We start from the raw sequence: 15,369 nt of genomic DNA, 5'->3' as shown, positions 1-15,369 counted from the left end.
CCAGCATAACAAAATAGTTAGTACAAGATATCATAAAGGTAAATACTAGGAAACGAAATGTATGAAATATTTTAATCTTCAAATATTTTGGAATTCTTTCTTAATCATCCCATCTCCATCTTTGTTGAAATATTTCTTGAGAAGGCGACTTATTCACAAACAACCTTTATCCCCTCTGGAGTTCTTCGGGTGCTGATCTTATTCACATTTCAGAGATTACAAGATAACACTATCGATCATAATCTCTTTAATATAGAGTAATTAGATCCTATGCTGTTACCCGATTTCAACTCCAGTATCTTCTTATCGTCGTATCATGCTAAGGCAGGTCTGAGTTTTTAAAGACCGATCACTCGAGCAAGAAATAGTGAAATCGTGAACAATCCGATCAAGACTAAAAACTATAAAGGATTCAATGCCCCGGAGATCAGATTACATCATGTTCAACAATTATACAACAAACAAACAAACAAATAAACAAACAAACAGACATGGTTTTCTGACTTATTTAAATTTAACAAAGCCATGAAACTCCTGAGTGGAGAAAACAAAAAGAAGATGCAGAAGTTGGTCTTCACCGGAGTATTTGGCTGCCATAGTCATTGTTAAACTTCTCGTAACGGGGAGCATGAAGATGTGCTGAAGGTCTAGTGTTAATCAATGCTGTTTCTATATCTTCATGCATTATAGGACCAACCACTGGCAACTCTGCATCCAATAAAACCCATTTGTTTCTGTGCTATTAGTTCGATGTCAAACTAAAACCAGACAAGAAGAAAGTATGGTCTATTATCTGAGACGTCAAATATATCACTCTTGAGGAAGGTGAGTAGAGTATCTCAGGCGCATTTAGTATCCCATGTTTGGGGTAAAGAAATTGAAAATAACTAAATGTAATGTACTACTGAACTACTGGAGCAAAATAAGGATGATTTCTTCAACATGTGGATGATGATCATCCTAACCAAATAATCATTTTATAGTGTGAATTGGTGTTTTAATATGGTAAAACGCTTTCATGATGGCATTTTATGGTCATCATAACAAAGAAAATGGAATTTGTATATTGATGGGAACAACAAGAATGGTTGGGAATAGTTTAGGGGGAAACGTGTATCTCTTTCATTTCCATAGCTATATGAATTTGTGCAGATTATTTGAAGTAAATCAGGTAAGTTGAGTAGCATACCCTCCTCAGGTACCACATCTTTGTCTTCAAGCTGCAACATTAACCGTCTCAGGGGTTGCATGGCAGCTTCTTTGCACACCAAACGAATATCTGAACCCGAATAACCTTCTGTCCTATCCACTAGCAAATCATACGGAAGCTTTTCCTCATCCGATACCGATGGCAATAGTTCCTCGAACATTCCTCTTCTTGCCTCTGATTCCGGAAGTGGTACAAGTATCTAATTTTATTATGTAAAGGAAGAATAAGAACCTCAACATATGGTTAGATAGTACGGCATAACACCTAAAAATTCTATATAATATTATTGCTATTTATCTTAGATTGTCTGGCAATATAAGTATATAACAAGTAGTTAAGATTTAGGAAGGTAATAAATAGTAGTATACAATTAGGATTTAAAGTTTCCAAAAAAGAGTCCAAATAATTAGAAGTTGCTGTCTCGGTCTTGGACTCGGTCTGTCTCGGGCGAGATAGCCGAGAAACTCGGCCAAAACCTAACTCGGGGTCTCGGCCGAGTCTCGTCTCGGGAGAGGGCCGAGACCGAGACGAGACCCGTGATTCTCGGCAGAGACCAACTACAAAGAATGATACGTATGTTATTCCATGTGAAATGATTTGACATTAGGATGCAATATTCAATGAAGTACATAAACTTAGTTTTTGTTCCTGTGAAGTTCTTTTCGTTTCGATGGGTCTCCTCTAGATTCAAGTTTCAACTAGAACGACATTCTGATGATGCTATTAAGAATTTAAGACCTATGGTTTTGAAACTACATAAAACTTATGAATAGTCGAAAATAAAAAAAATTTAATTCTCATATAATACTAATTACTAAATTTGCATTGTCCAACTAAAAGGATACCCGCTTCTCAAGACGTCGAAGCATAGCAGCGTCTAGTTCCCATGGAAGATTTGTTGCGGCCAAAACGAAAACAAGCTCATCTGTCTTTGTCAAACCATCCATCTGCAGTCTAACACGAGTGTCTCCGATACATTAATAAGAACCAGCAATGAGTTGAGAGAAACAATACAGTTGAATTTCAAAAAAGAGTGGTCAATAATTTTATGGAGACACTTCCATTAGAAACAGACAAGGTACATTTGTCTAGCTATAACAGAAGGTACTACTAAAACCAAAAAATGATTAGTGATACGTAGAGCTAGGGGAAATAATGTGAATAATAAGGTGGATACTTGGCCTGCTGTTAACAGAAGTATCAAATACTTTAAATTTAGATAACTGAATGTTTTTCTGTTGAGACTCGTGACTCTCTTATCAGAAACCGACATGACTGCTACAATGATACAGCATAGTTGTGAATGATTTTTAATGCCATAGTTTGGTGGATCTCATATTTCAGTCGAAAAGGCCATATATAGCAGGGAGAATAAGTACAACTGGCTAACCAGGAAATGAATAGCTCTCATCTCTGATCTCGATTAAAATATTCAGAATCATCAACAATTTGCTGGTGTTATAAGCCTACGACAGTGTTAGCTCTGACTGTACATTGAGCAGGAAATATAGCATATTGAGTATTTATGCTAGTTAACTGTACATGAGATAGATATGAGAATGTCATCATTAAGTCATAAGTAAACTCGAGTTGACCTGTATAAGTAGCTCGGTTTTCAAACGCCTACTTGCTTCATGCTCGCTGCGCCCTTCGCCACGTTGACCAATGATTGCATCAATTTCATCGAGAAATATGGTTGACGGAGCGTGATGCCTAGCAAGTTCAAATAACACTTTCACTAACTTCTCTGAGTCACCTGCAGTCTCAGACAAACTAAAGGAATTAAAGGTGCAACATCTGGAAACTACTTATAAGAACACAGTTGAATGTTCCTGCAATCATGCAAATGAATACTGAATACATAAACTGAACATGATAGTGATCTCATTTACTATTCCTTGTAAGTAGCAGAATGGATTTCTGCTCTTCTTGTGGGTAAAGATGCATTCATGGCGTGAGCAATTTTGTATGTATAAGTGGTAGTTCTTGATAGTTCACCATCTAAATGTCTTAACTTGTAATTTTGCTAGACGGAGATGTCAGCCTAGCACCTTACTGGCACTCCATGAAACCAACTCCAGATAGAAGAACATCTGAACAACAATGGCTTATAACGAACAAAAAGGCTGCTATGAAAGAGTTTATTGTCGAAACAGGGTACCGTTAAAAAAGGAAAAAGCTCAAAAAGCAATCAGAGAAAATGACTGTAATAACAGTTTATCTTTTCAAAAATTATATTATAATTTAAAAGTAACAGTTAATAGGCAAAAGACGGTTGTACAAAAAAATGGTTATTCTAATGGTCCTATGACAAGTAAGTGAGAATTTTCAAACTAATCGAAAACTACGGAAATGATAGGTGGCCTGATATAAGGAAATCATGGCTGAATGGACTTGCTGCTGTTGGTGATAGTGAGAGTGATTTTGAGAAGAGTGATATTGACAGACTCAAAGTGGGGAATAAATGGGTCTGGCCGTCTGGGTTATAAGTATTAAGGCGGCAATATTATGGTATATTGACAGAGGCCAGTTGCTACCCATCGAAGTTAGCTCCATGGAGTCATGAAGGAATATATTTGGGATTTTTATTTGCAAGTAAGAGAAGCTTGAAATGTTATAAGTTCACCCTACTGGAGACAAAAGAAGCATGGAGGAGGAGCCAAGGACTCGCCTTCAGATGATTGCTAGTAGAAATAAAGGCAAAGTTAGAAAAGGAACTTTGTTTCAAGCAAGAGAATGATCAATGATGTGAACCAAGTACCCAACCCATTGAACTTTCTAACTTTATTTAATTTGTTTTTAATATTTGTAGCATGATTTTAGGGATATTGTTATTCTAGCTTCTTAGAGTTTCCTAAATTCAGTCAATTTTACTAACAATATATCTATTTTGGATAAAACTAATTAAATCAACTATGTCGTACCCCGCCATTTACTAACAATTGAAGATGCTGAAATGTTGAAAAAGGTAGTCCCGCATTCAGTTGCGACAGCCTTGGCAAGCATAGTCTGCAATATACAAGTAGCAAATTAATGATCCAAAAAGGATTTTTTTTTTAAAGAAATAAGTAGAGCACCAAATAATGTAAATACCAAAATCCAATAACAACAACTATAAAAGTAAACTAATGTAGTTTTAGATACAAGGCACCAAATATCTTTATGGAGAGAATACGGTCCAAGCTTTCATTTCTTTATTTCGTCTCTCTATCAGACTATAAAGACTATTGGGAATTTAGCATCACCCAGTGGAGTTTCTCACTACTAGTGTGTGGTGCAGGTCTTACCAGGGAACGTCCAAGCGTTTGGGGGCCTAAAGCAGATTAAAATTAGGTCGTTTCCTATATAGTGAAAAGTAAAAATGAAACTCCAAATAGTGTTTTAAGGAGGATTTGAACCTTCGAACATTCACCCTGAAACCACACTTTTAACTACTAAACTGCAACTTGAATCCTACACATATTATGTTTCAAGTATAAAAAACTAGTGTAACCCAATTTTGGGCCCTTAATAATGTTAAGGCTGGAAGGGGACACATTGGCTGCTTTATCGGAGGCGATCCTGGTCACTCACTTGGAGCTTTGTTTTTTTAAATTTACGGACAAGAAATGATATTCATACTAAGCTATGTGACACCTATGGCAATTCAGTCTGGCTAGCACTATTATAAAAGAAAAGTTGCTAAAACAGAATAGATTACACTCAAGTGTTACATCTTTACCAAAGTAATATATTTTTAGGCCAGCCACCTTAAGGTCAATGGACAGTAATATATTTGTTGCTGGTTTTGAACCTTCGACCATACACCCTGAAATACACTCTTAACCACTAAGCTGCAACTTAAATTCCATACATATCTAATTTCAAGTATAAAAATATTAAGCCGAAAGTCCGAAACTAGTATAAGACCTGAACAGCTGGGCCCTTAATAACGTTAAGGCTGGGTGCAGAAACTTTGTGCTCTTGTCCCAGTCGGCCGTGGTCACCCACTAGGAGCATTGGGTTTCGACATGAAACATTCCTCGGTGAACCTAAAGCATAAAATATGTTTTTTCAAATCTATCGATATGGATAGATAATCACACTAAGCTGTTTACCACTTCTTGGTGTAGTGGATGGACACTCACTCCGCAAGACGAAGGTCCCAAGTTCGATCCCATGGAAGTGCAACTCCAGGATTTAATGAACTTGGGTTTAAATAAATAAAGTTAGTTGGGCTTTAGGCCCCTTAGGTTGGCCTTTAAGGGTTTAAATTAGGCGGTTATCGTGCTTATCACATCTGGATGATGTATCAATGCCTTGTAATGACTATCATAGTCCATATCCCCAAAAAAAAAAATCACACTAAGCTACACTGACACCTATGGTATCTCATCCTAGATAGCAATATTATAAGAGAAATGTGGCAAAAATAGTATAGCTAACACTAAAGAGTTGCATTTTTACGAAGTAATATGTTTAGGACCAGCAACCTTAAGGGCGATGGGTGTGAGTCTAGCGTAACAGGATATAAAGACGAACCAACCTGTTGCCGGTTTTTAAGAAAGTGCATCACTGATTTATAAGAAATATATTTTTACTAACCTTCCCCGTTCCCGGTGGACCGAAAAGCAGAATTCCTTTCCACGGTGATAGAAGGCCAGTGAAATACCTAAAATATTGAGACTTTCAGCTTAAATGCAGTGAAACTGAAGATGACTTCAATTCATATTAGCTTTAATCCTCTACAAGTCTCTTAATAAATTAAAAATAAGAAAAAATATTGATGATTCGAGCATAAAAAGGGAGAACATAGAGATACATGAGATGTATTTTCCGCCACTCACCCAGTCTCCACCCTTCATTTCTTGTTCCAATAGTTGGAGAAATATAGAAATAGACATTACACAATTTTTTTTGAAGATAACTAGTAAATCATTTATATGTTTTCACATACTTTGGGTACTTAATTGGCATTACAACTGCTTCCTTTAGAAGACGCTTTGCATTCTCTAACCCTTTGATGCTTTCCCACTTTACGTCTGGGTTTCCACGAAGTATGTCTCTGAACCAAAAAAACAAGGAGTTATATAGTGCAAGAAAGTACGATAAAAATGGATCCTGATTGAAAATAAATGCATAACTTTGGGCACAGAGTGTAAGGAATACAATCGGAAGTTGTCTTACCTACTTAAACTCTCCGCTAAGGTACGCATTTCTGCAGACTCAAATGCAGGAAATAGTGGTTTGTGCCTGCAAAAACCAGGACATGAAGAACTTTGGAGAAGCGAGTAATTACTGCATTTTTGAAGTTTCAGGTAACAAACTAACAGAACTCCCAAACCATTAAACTGCACTCTATCGAGTTCGTGAATGAACGGAAAACCCCATCAATTTGACCTTGATACATATGATATATATAACCTGAACACTGTTATAGAGGGAAATTGGCCCTAACTAGCTTCTAACAAGCCTTGTTGAGAACTTCGCTTAAATTACTGTATGGCTTGGGTCACAAGTTTTACACTTCATGACTTGCGAACATTATGAGGGGCCTGCTTTTTTCACTTGTCGTGATTACGCAAAAAATTGAACAAACACCATTTCTTTTCCTTGTCAATCTAGAATTAACATTATCCATCTCCAGTCCACCACTTTTGGTGCAATGGTTGGACACTCCCTCTTAAGCCCATGAGGTCATGGGATCGAGTCTCGGTGGAACAATTTGTCATCAAGATTTAACCCATGTAATTTAGGCAATAAATAAAGTAAAGGTAGAAGTAGATGGGCTTCCAGGCCCCCTAGGATGGCCTTAAGGGTCTTTATATGACCTTTAGGACCCAAGATGTCTTAATTGGTGGTTACAGTGCTAATCCAAATTCATGATGTATTGCATATTATATTCATAATGTCTCAATGCCATTGAAATGTAATGACTCTTGGAGCCCAATCTCAAAACGAAAGACATTATGCATCTCTGGTATCTCTCACTTCAGTGCACAATTTTGTGCCTATGTTGATAAATATATATTAAAGGGTCATTTAATCGTTGTACAAGTCTATATCTATTGAGTCCGAGTCTTATTTTCATTTACTAGGCTCCCATCTTTTCCTACGGGCGAGGTGGATCCCTTTTGGCTAAGACCCTGAATATAGGTAGCAATATACTCCAAGAGCATTACATTCAATATGGCATGGAGACATCATGAACAAATGTATGAATTGAATAAGCACTATAACTACCATTATCGTAGATATCTTGGGCCCTAAAGGCCATATAAAGACCCTTAATGCTATTCTAGGTACATGAAAGTCCATTCCCACCTTTACTTTATTTATACACTTAAAACAAGTCAATAAAGATGGATTCCACCTCCACTGTTAATTGAACCCTCGACGTCCAGGTTTTTAGAGTAGATGCACAACTAACTGGCCAAGCAGTTGTGGACAAAAGAAAATGGAGTTAATAGTTTAAATCTCATTTGGAGATAAAGGATCGGTTATGAGGGGAGAATACACAAAAAAAATAGAGAGAAAAGGGTAGTTTTTGCAACTACATCCTTTTTTCTCTTAACATTTTAAATGAATTCAACACCCTTTAGTTGTTTCCATAATTACTTAAAGAGTTCAAACTTTAGGAAACCCTCATGGTCGTATGTTTGTTTATGTTTATGCCGTACATGATGCTAATTTGAATTAGTGAGTTTTTTTTCGTTATCTGTATGATTAACACATTAATATAATTAGCTTTATTTATTCAACAAATTCAATTGATTGATACGAGTTGATTTTCTATTGCGATGAATTGATGAAACAATAGCTGGTCTTCAAACTTATCTCTATTCTCTCATATAACCGACCGAGTTGTTTTTATATATCGGATTTCTTTGAGATTAGCTAGGTATTTGATGGCTTCTGGATGCCTTTGTACTAGATACTAAATTGACAAGGGGGGTGATGGGTCCTGGATTACAACTATGAACTCTGAACACCTAAAAAATGATTTCCAACTGTAATCTGTGAGTATCCTACAGTTTGCAAATCAACCAAGTCTGTCACCTTCTACACAATCAAAATCAGAATCAGCCATCCAAAGTCATGTTCCTATTAACTACTAATAATCAAAACCAGATATCAATGCACGAGAACATTATCTTACGGCTTATCATTGGTTCTCCCATTAGCAACTCCATTAGTAGACTCTAGCTTCCTTTTCGCCTGAAATTCAACAAGCTCAACTTTTTAACATAATAATTCACTGTGTCATTCCAAAAATGAGAAAATTAGACCCAATTAGAGTAGTCATATTCAAATAACCTGATTCTGATACTGCTCATAGATGGACATGTCAGATGTGTTTTGGGTGTTTTCATCTCCATTCCCATTTGTTCTAGAAGTTCCATTAGAATTTGCCCCATTAGCAACATGATTACTTTCGTCGTCTTTCTTCGGTTGCTCCCTTTTTTTCCCAAACTTTGAATCATACATCATTTTAAAGTCCTTCATAGACAAATAGATAGAAAGAAATCAAGATAAGTTCTCTCAACTTAGTTTGATCCATCTAATTGTACAAACTAAGTTCGACCCAGATTTGCAGAAAACAACCAAATTCAAGTTACATGATTAATTCTACTGATTGATAGCTAAGATTTAAAAAGAACTTTAATCACAATTAGCAAATGCAAATTGAATTTGGATGATCAATCTTATGAAGTATGGAGAAACAGATCAAGAGAGAGAAAATAGACGAGAAATAAGTAAAGTGAAATCTTGAAATGAAAAAGGGTTAGCAATGAGAATGATTCAGTTGACCAATTGACTTGTACCTCGAACGACCATCTGGTAATAGAAGGCTCATCCGCCATTGTTGGAGAGAGATGCAAACGAAAGAAAGAGAGAGATCTGAAAAATCAGAGAAATTTCTCTTCTCTTCTCTCTCTCTCCCTCTCTTTTCTTTCTCCCCCTAAAGACAGCTAAGAGTGACAAAAATGTAAACGGAGGACTGAACTTATTGTGGTCGGACTTGGGGAGAATCTTCTTGACTGTACTAGAAATTAAAAGTGTTGTTTCCTATTTGACCCCTTACTTTATGACCAGTTATTCGACGTATCCTCTAGTAATCTTCAAATATAGAGATGGCCCCCTTCTCATTGTTTTCGTCAAAAGTCTGTTAAGTTCGATTTTGACTTTCCAACCTTTATCTGAATTCATTTTTCTTTCTCTTTTCCTCTTTCGTTGTTTCTTTATTCATCATTTCTAGAAAAATTCCGATTTTTTTTCTTTAATCTTCTCATGAAAGTGGATCGAGTGATGAAGATGGGAGGGAATATTAAAAAAAAATAACAAATTGGAAACAATTGAAAATTATTCTAAAAAGAGGATGACAATGAACATGATAAAGAAAGGAGAGAGAGAAACAAAGGAGAAGATAAAGTAGCCAAAAAAGAAATCCGGTGGGGGTAATTTGGAAAGTCAAAATCTTAATTGATAGACTTCTGACGAAAAAAATTAAAAGAGAATAGTCTCGGCATTCCGAGAGAGTTAGAAGAACATGGAGAAGTGTGAGAAAAAATACGGGAAATAACCCAAATTAACAATCGAAAACCATTGCTAAAAAAAATTAGGTAAAACAAACAAGTAAATTCGGTCAAAACTCCCTATAAATGTTTTATTTTGGTGAAAAATGATCACTCAGTTTTTTTCTAGTCTTCAGCTCTCTAGGTATTTTCGTAATTTTTTGCTTGAATGAAGGTTGCAACTGTCTACAAAAGGATTGCAAAAATATTGAGTTTTTAACCAAACAAAATACATTTATTTAGGATTTTAATCAAACAAAATATAAATGTAACTTAACTTTTTAACTCAAAAAAACTTAAACTTGGGCCTTCGCCTCAATTTCTCAAAAGGAAATATCTATAGTTAGAATAAGTTCCTTTGTTCTTGGTAATAGATGTTACCTGTCATTTTGTTATATATAATTAATGAAAAGAATCAATTTGATTTACTAAATTGATCTTGGGGTCATTTTTTACTAATTGTACCTTTGTTTTCACTAATTAATTATCATTTTAACATTAAATAATTTCCTAAATTATTAGTGGTTACTTAGAATTGGTCCATCACAATCGATTAAAGAATCTTCAAAATCATATGCAGATTTAATAGCATACCATTTCTTTTTTGAATATGCACACGAGGTAGAACCGTCAGTCTTGAAACCACATAATCATTAACTTTTTGGTTTTTAGTCCAAAAATCTACACCTAAACACATATTTAGTCCAACTTGATATTAATATAGGATTTTAAGCCAAATTAGTAATTATAATGGATATTTAGTCCAAATGGAATTATATGTATAGAAAAAACAGAACTCTATGATTTCTGTTTAATCATAATACCCATAATATTTTATATAAGAAAAACCCCACTTTTGAAAATCAATCCCCAAAATTCGTTTTCCTTTTTTTCTTAGATCTTTTTCTCTCCAATCTTCAATCCCATAACCAAAACCCTCTTTCTTTTTCTTTCTCTCTCTATAACAACCGAAACTCTCTTTCTTTCTCTCTCCAAAACTAAAAACCCTCTTCTATAACTGAATGGAGAAAATTTCTTCCATGACCGAGTAGTGAAGACGACGACCACCACCGAAAACCACCATCGTTTCTCCATCAAGGTTTCTATATTATTTTATTTAGAATTTTTTAATTGATTTCAAGCTTACTATCTGTTTCCAATATACAACTTATTTAGTATAAATTACTTATATTTCATACAACAAAACACATTTAGTATAGTTCAAGTATGTCTAGATGTCAAAGTTATAGTATTTTTCTATTTATTGATTCTTGTTTTGTTTCATAAATAACGTGTTATTTATTGTTAAAATTTCATATTCATTTTATTTTTTTATATGTGTCATACATAACACATTATGTATCAACAATGTTTCTTCTATATGTGGGTAACAGGGTCCAAAAGAGAAAAATGATTAAAATCCTATTTTCTAAGAAGATTGGACTTTAATCCATTTTTAGATTTTATTTTAAGCTTAAAAACCATGGACCCTATAATCATTTGCAAAAACACCCAATAATGCTTTACTCAAAAGGTTAAACTTTTAAGTTTGTATTCAATCAAACCAACTACAAATGAACTAAGAAGACCTAGACATTTTATTTTTTTATTACAAGAGTACTATTTCCTACGTGGTACCATTCCCACACACCTTGTTGTGTTCTTCTTCGATCCTAACATGTGTTTTCTTTATAGTGGATAAAGCGCATCACGCTTGGTCATTTGGCCTATCACGTGTGGACCAAATTTTGGTACGATGTTAAGTTTGTGGATAGCTAACTCAAAAATTAAATGGCAATGAGCGACGAACCCCTAAAGACAATTTTTTTATTAGAGTTTCATTTTTTCAGGTGGGACTGTTCTCACAGAAATACAGGGGACGGATAAGGAAAAATAAAATTCGCGAGGAAGGTGTCTTATTTTTGTACTTAATTGTCTCTATTTTGGGGGAAGTTTCTGATTAATTTCGTTAATGAAGATGAACAAGAATATCTAACGTCTCAGAAGGCGAGATAGTAGAAAGAGAAGGTGAATTGAAACTATGTGTTTGGTTTTGATTTAAGTTGGAAATGAGTGCAATTTAATCGTACTATCTGAGTATATACACAATTTGGGAGGGTCATATTTGGTGAAATCTGACCGGCCTATTTTTTATGGGTTAACTCCGTTTTGACTCCCAATTTGTGACCAACTCACCGTTTTGGCCCCCATAAGTGTCTGACAGTTCGATTTGGCCCCCAAATCTACTTTTCGGACAGTGCTAACATCATCAAGTCAAATTCAATACTTTTCTATACCTGAATTACCCCTCTGACCAAATCCTCTATTTCCCAAGCAAAATCCCGAGGTGTCATATCCATCAGGCTATTGTATTGTTAACATTATTATATTTTGGCCATGGAAGAAATTAAACAAAGATTGAAAATCAAATTATTCATCTTTTTTTTTAGTTTCCTCTTAAGGAATAAAATTTCTTCTTTTCTTTGATAAATTTCACTGAAAAATCGAACATTGTGTATAAATGGCTATATCAGGCCACCCATTACCCCTATTCATACAACTTGAATCACCACCACGTGAAAACCCTAATATATTTCCTGGAGACCCATTACTCTGCAACTCCAGTGTTGTTCGATTACTTACAGATCTCTCTTAATTCTCAACGAATTTCCCAAATTGGTGATGAACTTCTCTTGAAACATTATTAGGGTTTACAGTAATTGCAGAAGTGAAAATCAAGTAGGTTGTGGTTTTTTATGAGAATTTTGAGTTGCAGAAGAAGATGAAGATGATTGACGTTTATCAGGGTTTGAAGATCTATTTGTGTTCTTTCTGATACTACCACTAACTGGTATATTTCTTAAAGCACCCCCCTTTAGTCCAATAACGTCTGCAACTTTTGCAGAAATGTAGAGGTTGAGATAGAATGTAATTATTATAGTAGCAGAATTTGGTGTTTATTGAATCACAACGAGGGCATTTGATCCGTTCTTGTTCTGGATATTGAGGCGCTTTGATTTGTTGAAATATTGTTGGATCTTGCATATTTATTGAAATGGATTTTCACTAAGATTATGAAGAAATGAGAACTAGGTCTCTTTTCTGCACTTTTACATGGATTGAAGAAGAAGAAGAAAGTTGAGATTTTTAAGGGTTTTGATGAACTGTGATTTTGAAGATCTAAATTAGGTTGTTGAAGAATATAAAAATCTGAAATGGGGTTTCAATAGAAAATAGATAATACACTTTTTAAGTTTTAATATGATCAAGAATATGGTATATTTGATGGAAGAAACAGAGGGGAAAACTACAATTAAGAAATTAGATTCTTCAAAAATAGGACTATGCTCAAATCCAATCTTTACATATTTTTCAATCTTTGTTTAATTTCTTTCATGGAGTTATTTTCAAAATATGATAATATTAACAATACAATAGTTTGATGATGTGACACCTCAGGATTTGGCTTGAGAAAGAGAAGATTTGGTCAGAGGGGTAATTCGGGTAGAGAAAAGTATTGAATTTGACTTGATGATGTCAGCACTGCCCGAAAAGTAGATTTGGAGGCCAAATCGAATTGCCGGACACTTATGGAGGCCGAAACGGTGAGTTGGTCACAAATTGGGGGTCAAAACGGAATTTACACTTTTTTTATATATCATAATCATAATTTTACATTATGAATGAGGGTGTTTTTTCTCATGTATCTTAATATTTCACTATATATGTTTTAATAACTCAATAGATATCAGGAGGAAAAAATATAAAGGGAACCTTTTTATGATTCCAACCCCGACCGCTTGACTTGTATTACGTCTTTCACTAAACACAACTTTAGTAAGAAAAATGAACGTTGCGTGGTTAATGGAGGGGAAAGATGAAATATAGAGAAAAAGGGTATGTTTAATTTGTCACTAAAAAAAGTAGTTTGGTCATAGAAAACATTTGTAACTTATATTAGTGACCGTTGGAGAGGTTAAGTTCAATTACAAATAAAAAGGAGGTTATCCTCAATTACGCATTTTTGTTAGAGGTTATCTTTAGAATGTCCTTATTTCGTTGAGCAGGGAATCATGTTGAGCCAAATATTGGTCAGCTTTGACTAGTCAAGAAGTCTAGAGATTGAATTGGGTGGCACGTGCAAGATCCCCACATAACGCGTGAGCGAACCTTTGATAGGGCTAACAGAGAGGTGAACCCAAAAGAGCTATGCCACCTGAACCCTAAATTAGGAAGGTCGTCACAAGTGTCTTTAGAACTTGAAACTCTGTCACGGCATGAAGACAAACATAAAAGTGGATCTGAGTAAACTTTAGCACCTGAGCCCTAGATTAGGGGAGTCTGCTGAAGAAAGCTCGACACTTTTGCATATGCTTTACCTGAATGAAAAAATAGTTACAGTGAAGGTCATATATCGCCAGACACCTGCTGAAAGCTCAACACTTTTGCATACACTTTTGCAAAAGCTCTTTTAGATCCTTATTCCTTTATTCATTAAACTCACCTTTACATTAAACTGTCTTGAGCGTCGGAGTGCCTTTACAGATAACCGTACCCCCCCTCCCCCAGTTAATGTCTCGTTTGACAACAAACGTGAACAATTGAATCGAAGTTACAAGAGTGACATTCTTTGGGATATACAAGGATCCATTTTCAACATCATAAAAAATGATTTCAATTATAATTATCTCAAGAACAATCTTTATAAACTTCAACAAAGAGATAGTTCAATAAAAAAAAGGAGATTTTTACCTTCCTTTCCAATTATAGATTTCAAAGTTTTAAAGGCTAAGTGTTACAAGTGCCCCCCTCAGAACAAATTTGAGGGAAATTGTATATGAAGGAATGAGGTGCATTTAAGGCTTATGAAAAGTGCCTTTAAAACTATGGGTTATAATTTAGGAACGAAAGTTTCTCAACAGGGAGCGGCTAAAGGCATCCGAGAAAATTGTTGTTAGCACCCGGGAGGAGATTTGCTAAGGTCAATCTTCTTGGATCCCAAACATCTATTGGCACCAGGGCAAAAATCGACCCGTCCGGAATCCAAAGCAAGGCTCGGACTCAGACCAGTCTGAGCATAGGTCAGTCTGAAAATTTGCTTACCCGACCGAGTCTAAGTTTAGTCTGGTAGCAGGTTCCCCGATAGTATTTTTAATTGTGGTTTTGATGGCTTGGATCAAGGGTTTGGAACCGAAGTTCTTTCTCACTCTAATTCCTCATCATTGATCAAAGTTGTTTTGGAATCAAGTTTTTTTCATGATGGTTTTGCTTTTTTTTTTTTTCTCTCTGTAACTCCTCCTTGTAGATCGGTGATGATGGATTTGGAAACAAAGTTGTTTCCTTGACAACGTGGTGATGTTGATACGAAGGAGGAGAAGAAGAGAAGAAAAAGAAAAAGCGAAAGAAAAAATTTGGGCAATGGGCGGACTGGGTGCCTACTGGGTGCCTCCCCAATAGGCATCCAGTTTACATAGGGTGCTTAGAGGAACCCAGTGCAAATAGCAATTTTGGGTGCCTTTAGCCTCTCTCTTCTCAATGCCAGATGTCTCAACTCCAAACTGTCAACGCTAACCATTTAAATACCCCCAATACCCACTTTAGCTT

The 15,369-nt window shown here is 35.4% G+C and overlaps 1 protein-coding gene across 1 annotated transcript; it reads right to left on the bottom strand.

Moving 5' to 3' along the window:
* Positions 1 to 365: 365 nt before the first annotated feature.
* CCP1 (P-loop containing nucleoside triphosphate hydrolases superfamily protein) lies at positions 366 to 9,235 on the bottom strand. The gene is made up of 11 exons (XM_086667099.1): positions 9,016 to 9,235; positions 8,507 to 8,689; positions 8,349 to 8,407; positions 6,377 to 6,442; positions 6,147 to 6,254; positions 5,795 to 5,861; positions 4,135 to 4,219; positions 2,806 to 2,966; positions 2,056 to 2,157; positions 1,190 to 1,409; positions 366 to 708 (listed from the first exon to the last, which is right to left on the bottom strand). Exons 1-11 carry the CDS (start codon positions 9,052 to 9,054, stop codon positions 575 to 577), a joined length of 1,224 nt encoding a protein of 407 aa, XP_086523225.1. The 5' UTR covers positions 9,055 to 9,235; the 3' UTR covers positions 366 to 574.
* Between the last annotated feature and the right edge of the window lie 6,134 nt (positions 9,236 to 15,369).

Source organism: Eschscholzia californica, unplaced genomic scaffold (genome assembly GCF_041429995.1).
Source record: "Eschscholzia californica isolate CP2 unplaced genomic scaffold, dmEscCali1.0.p SCAF_3, whole genome shotgun sequence".
In the NCBI taxonomy this organism is placed as follows: domain Eukaryota; kingdom Viridiplantae; phylum Streptophyta; class Magnoliopsida; order Ranunculales; family Papaveraceae; genus Eschscholzia; species Eschscholzia californica.
The sequence above is the reverse complement of the archived record's forward strand: the minus strand, read 5'-3'. Positions and strand labels throughout refer to the sequence as shown.

What these genes read in the sequence shown, in the direction of transcription:
- CCP1 (XM_086667099.1), bottom strand. Translation starts at nt 9,054, where the DNA reads ATGGCGGATGAGCCTTCTATTACCAGATGGTCGTTCGAG. An exon ending in ATGAGCAGTATCAGAATCAG is followed by an intron (nt 8,408 to 8,506) that starts GTTATTTGAATA and finishes GTTGAATTTCAG; the next exon opens with GCGAAAAGGAAGCTAGAGTC. An exon ending in GGGAGAACCAATGATAAGCC is followed by an intron (nt 6,443 to 8,348) that starts GTAAGATAATGT and finishes TGGTTTTTGCAG; the next exon opens with GCACAAACCACTATTTCCTG.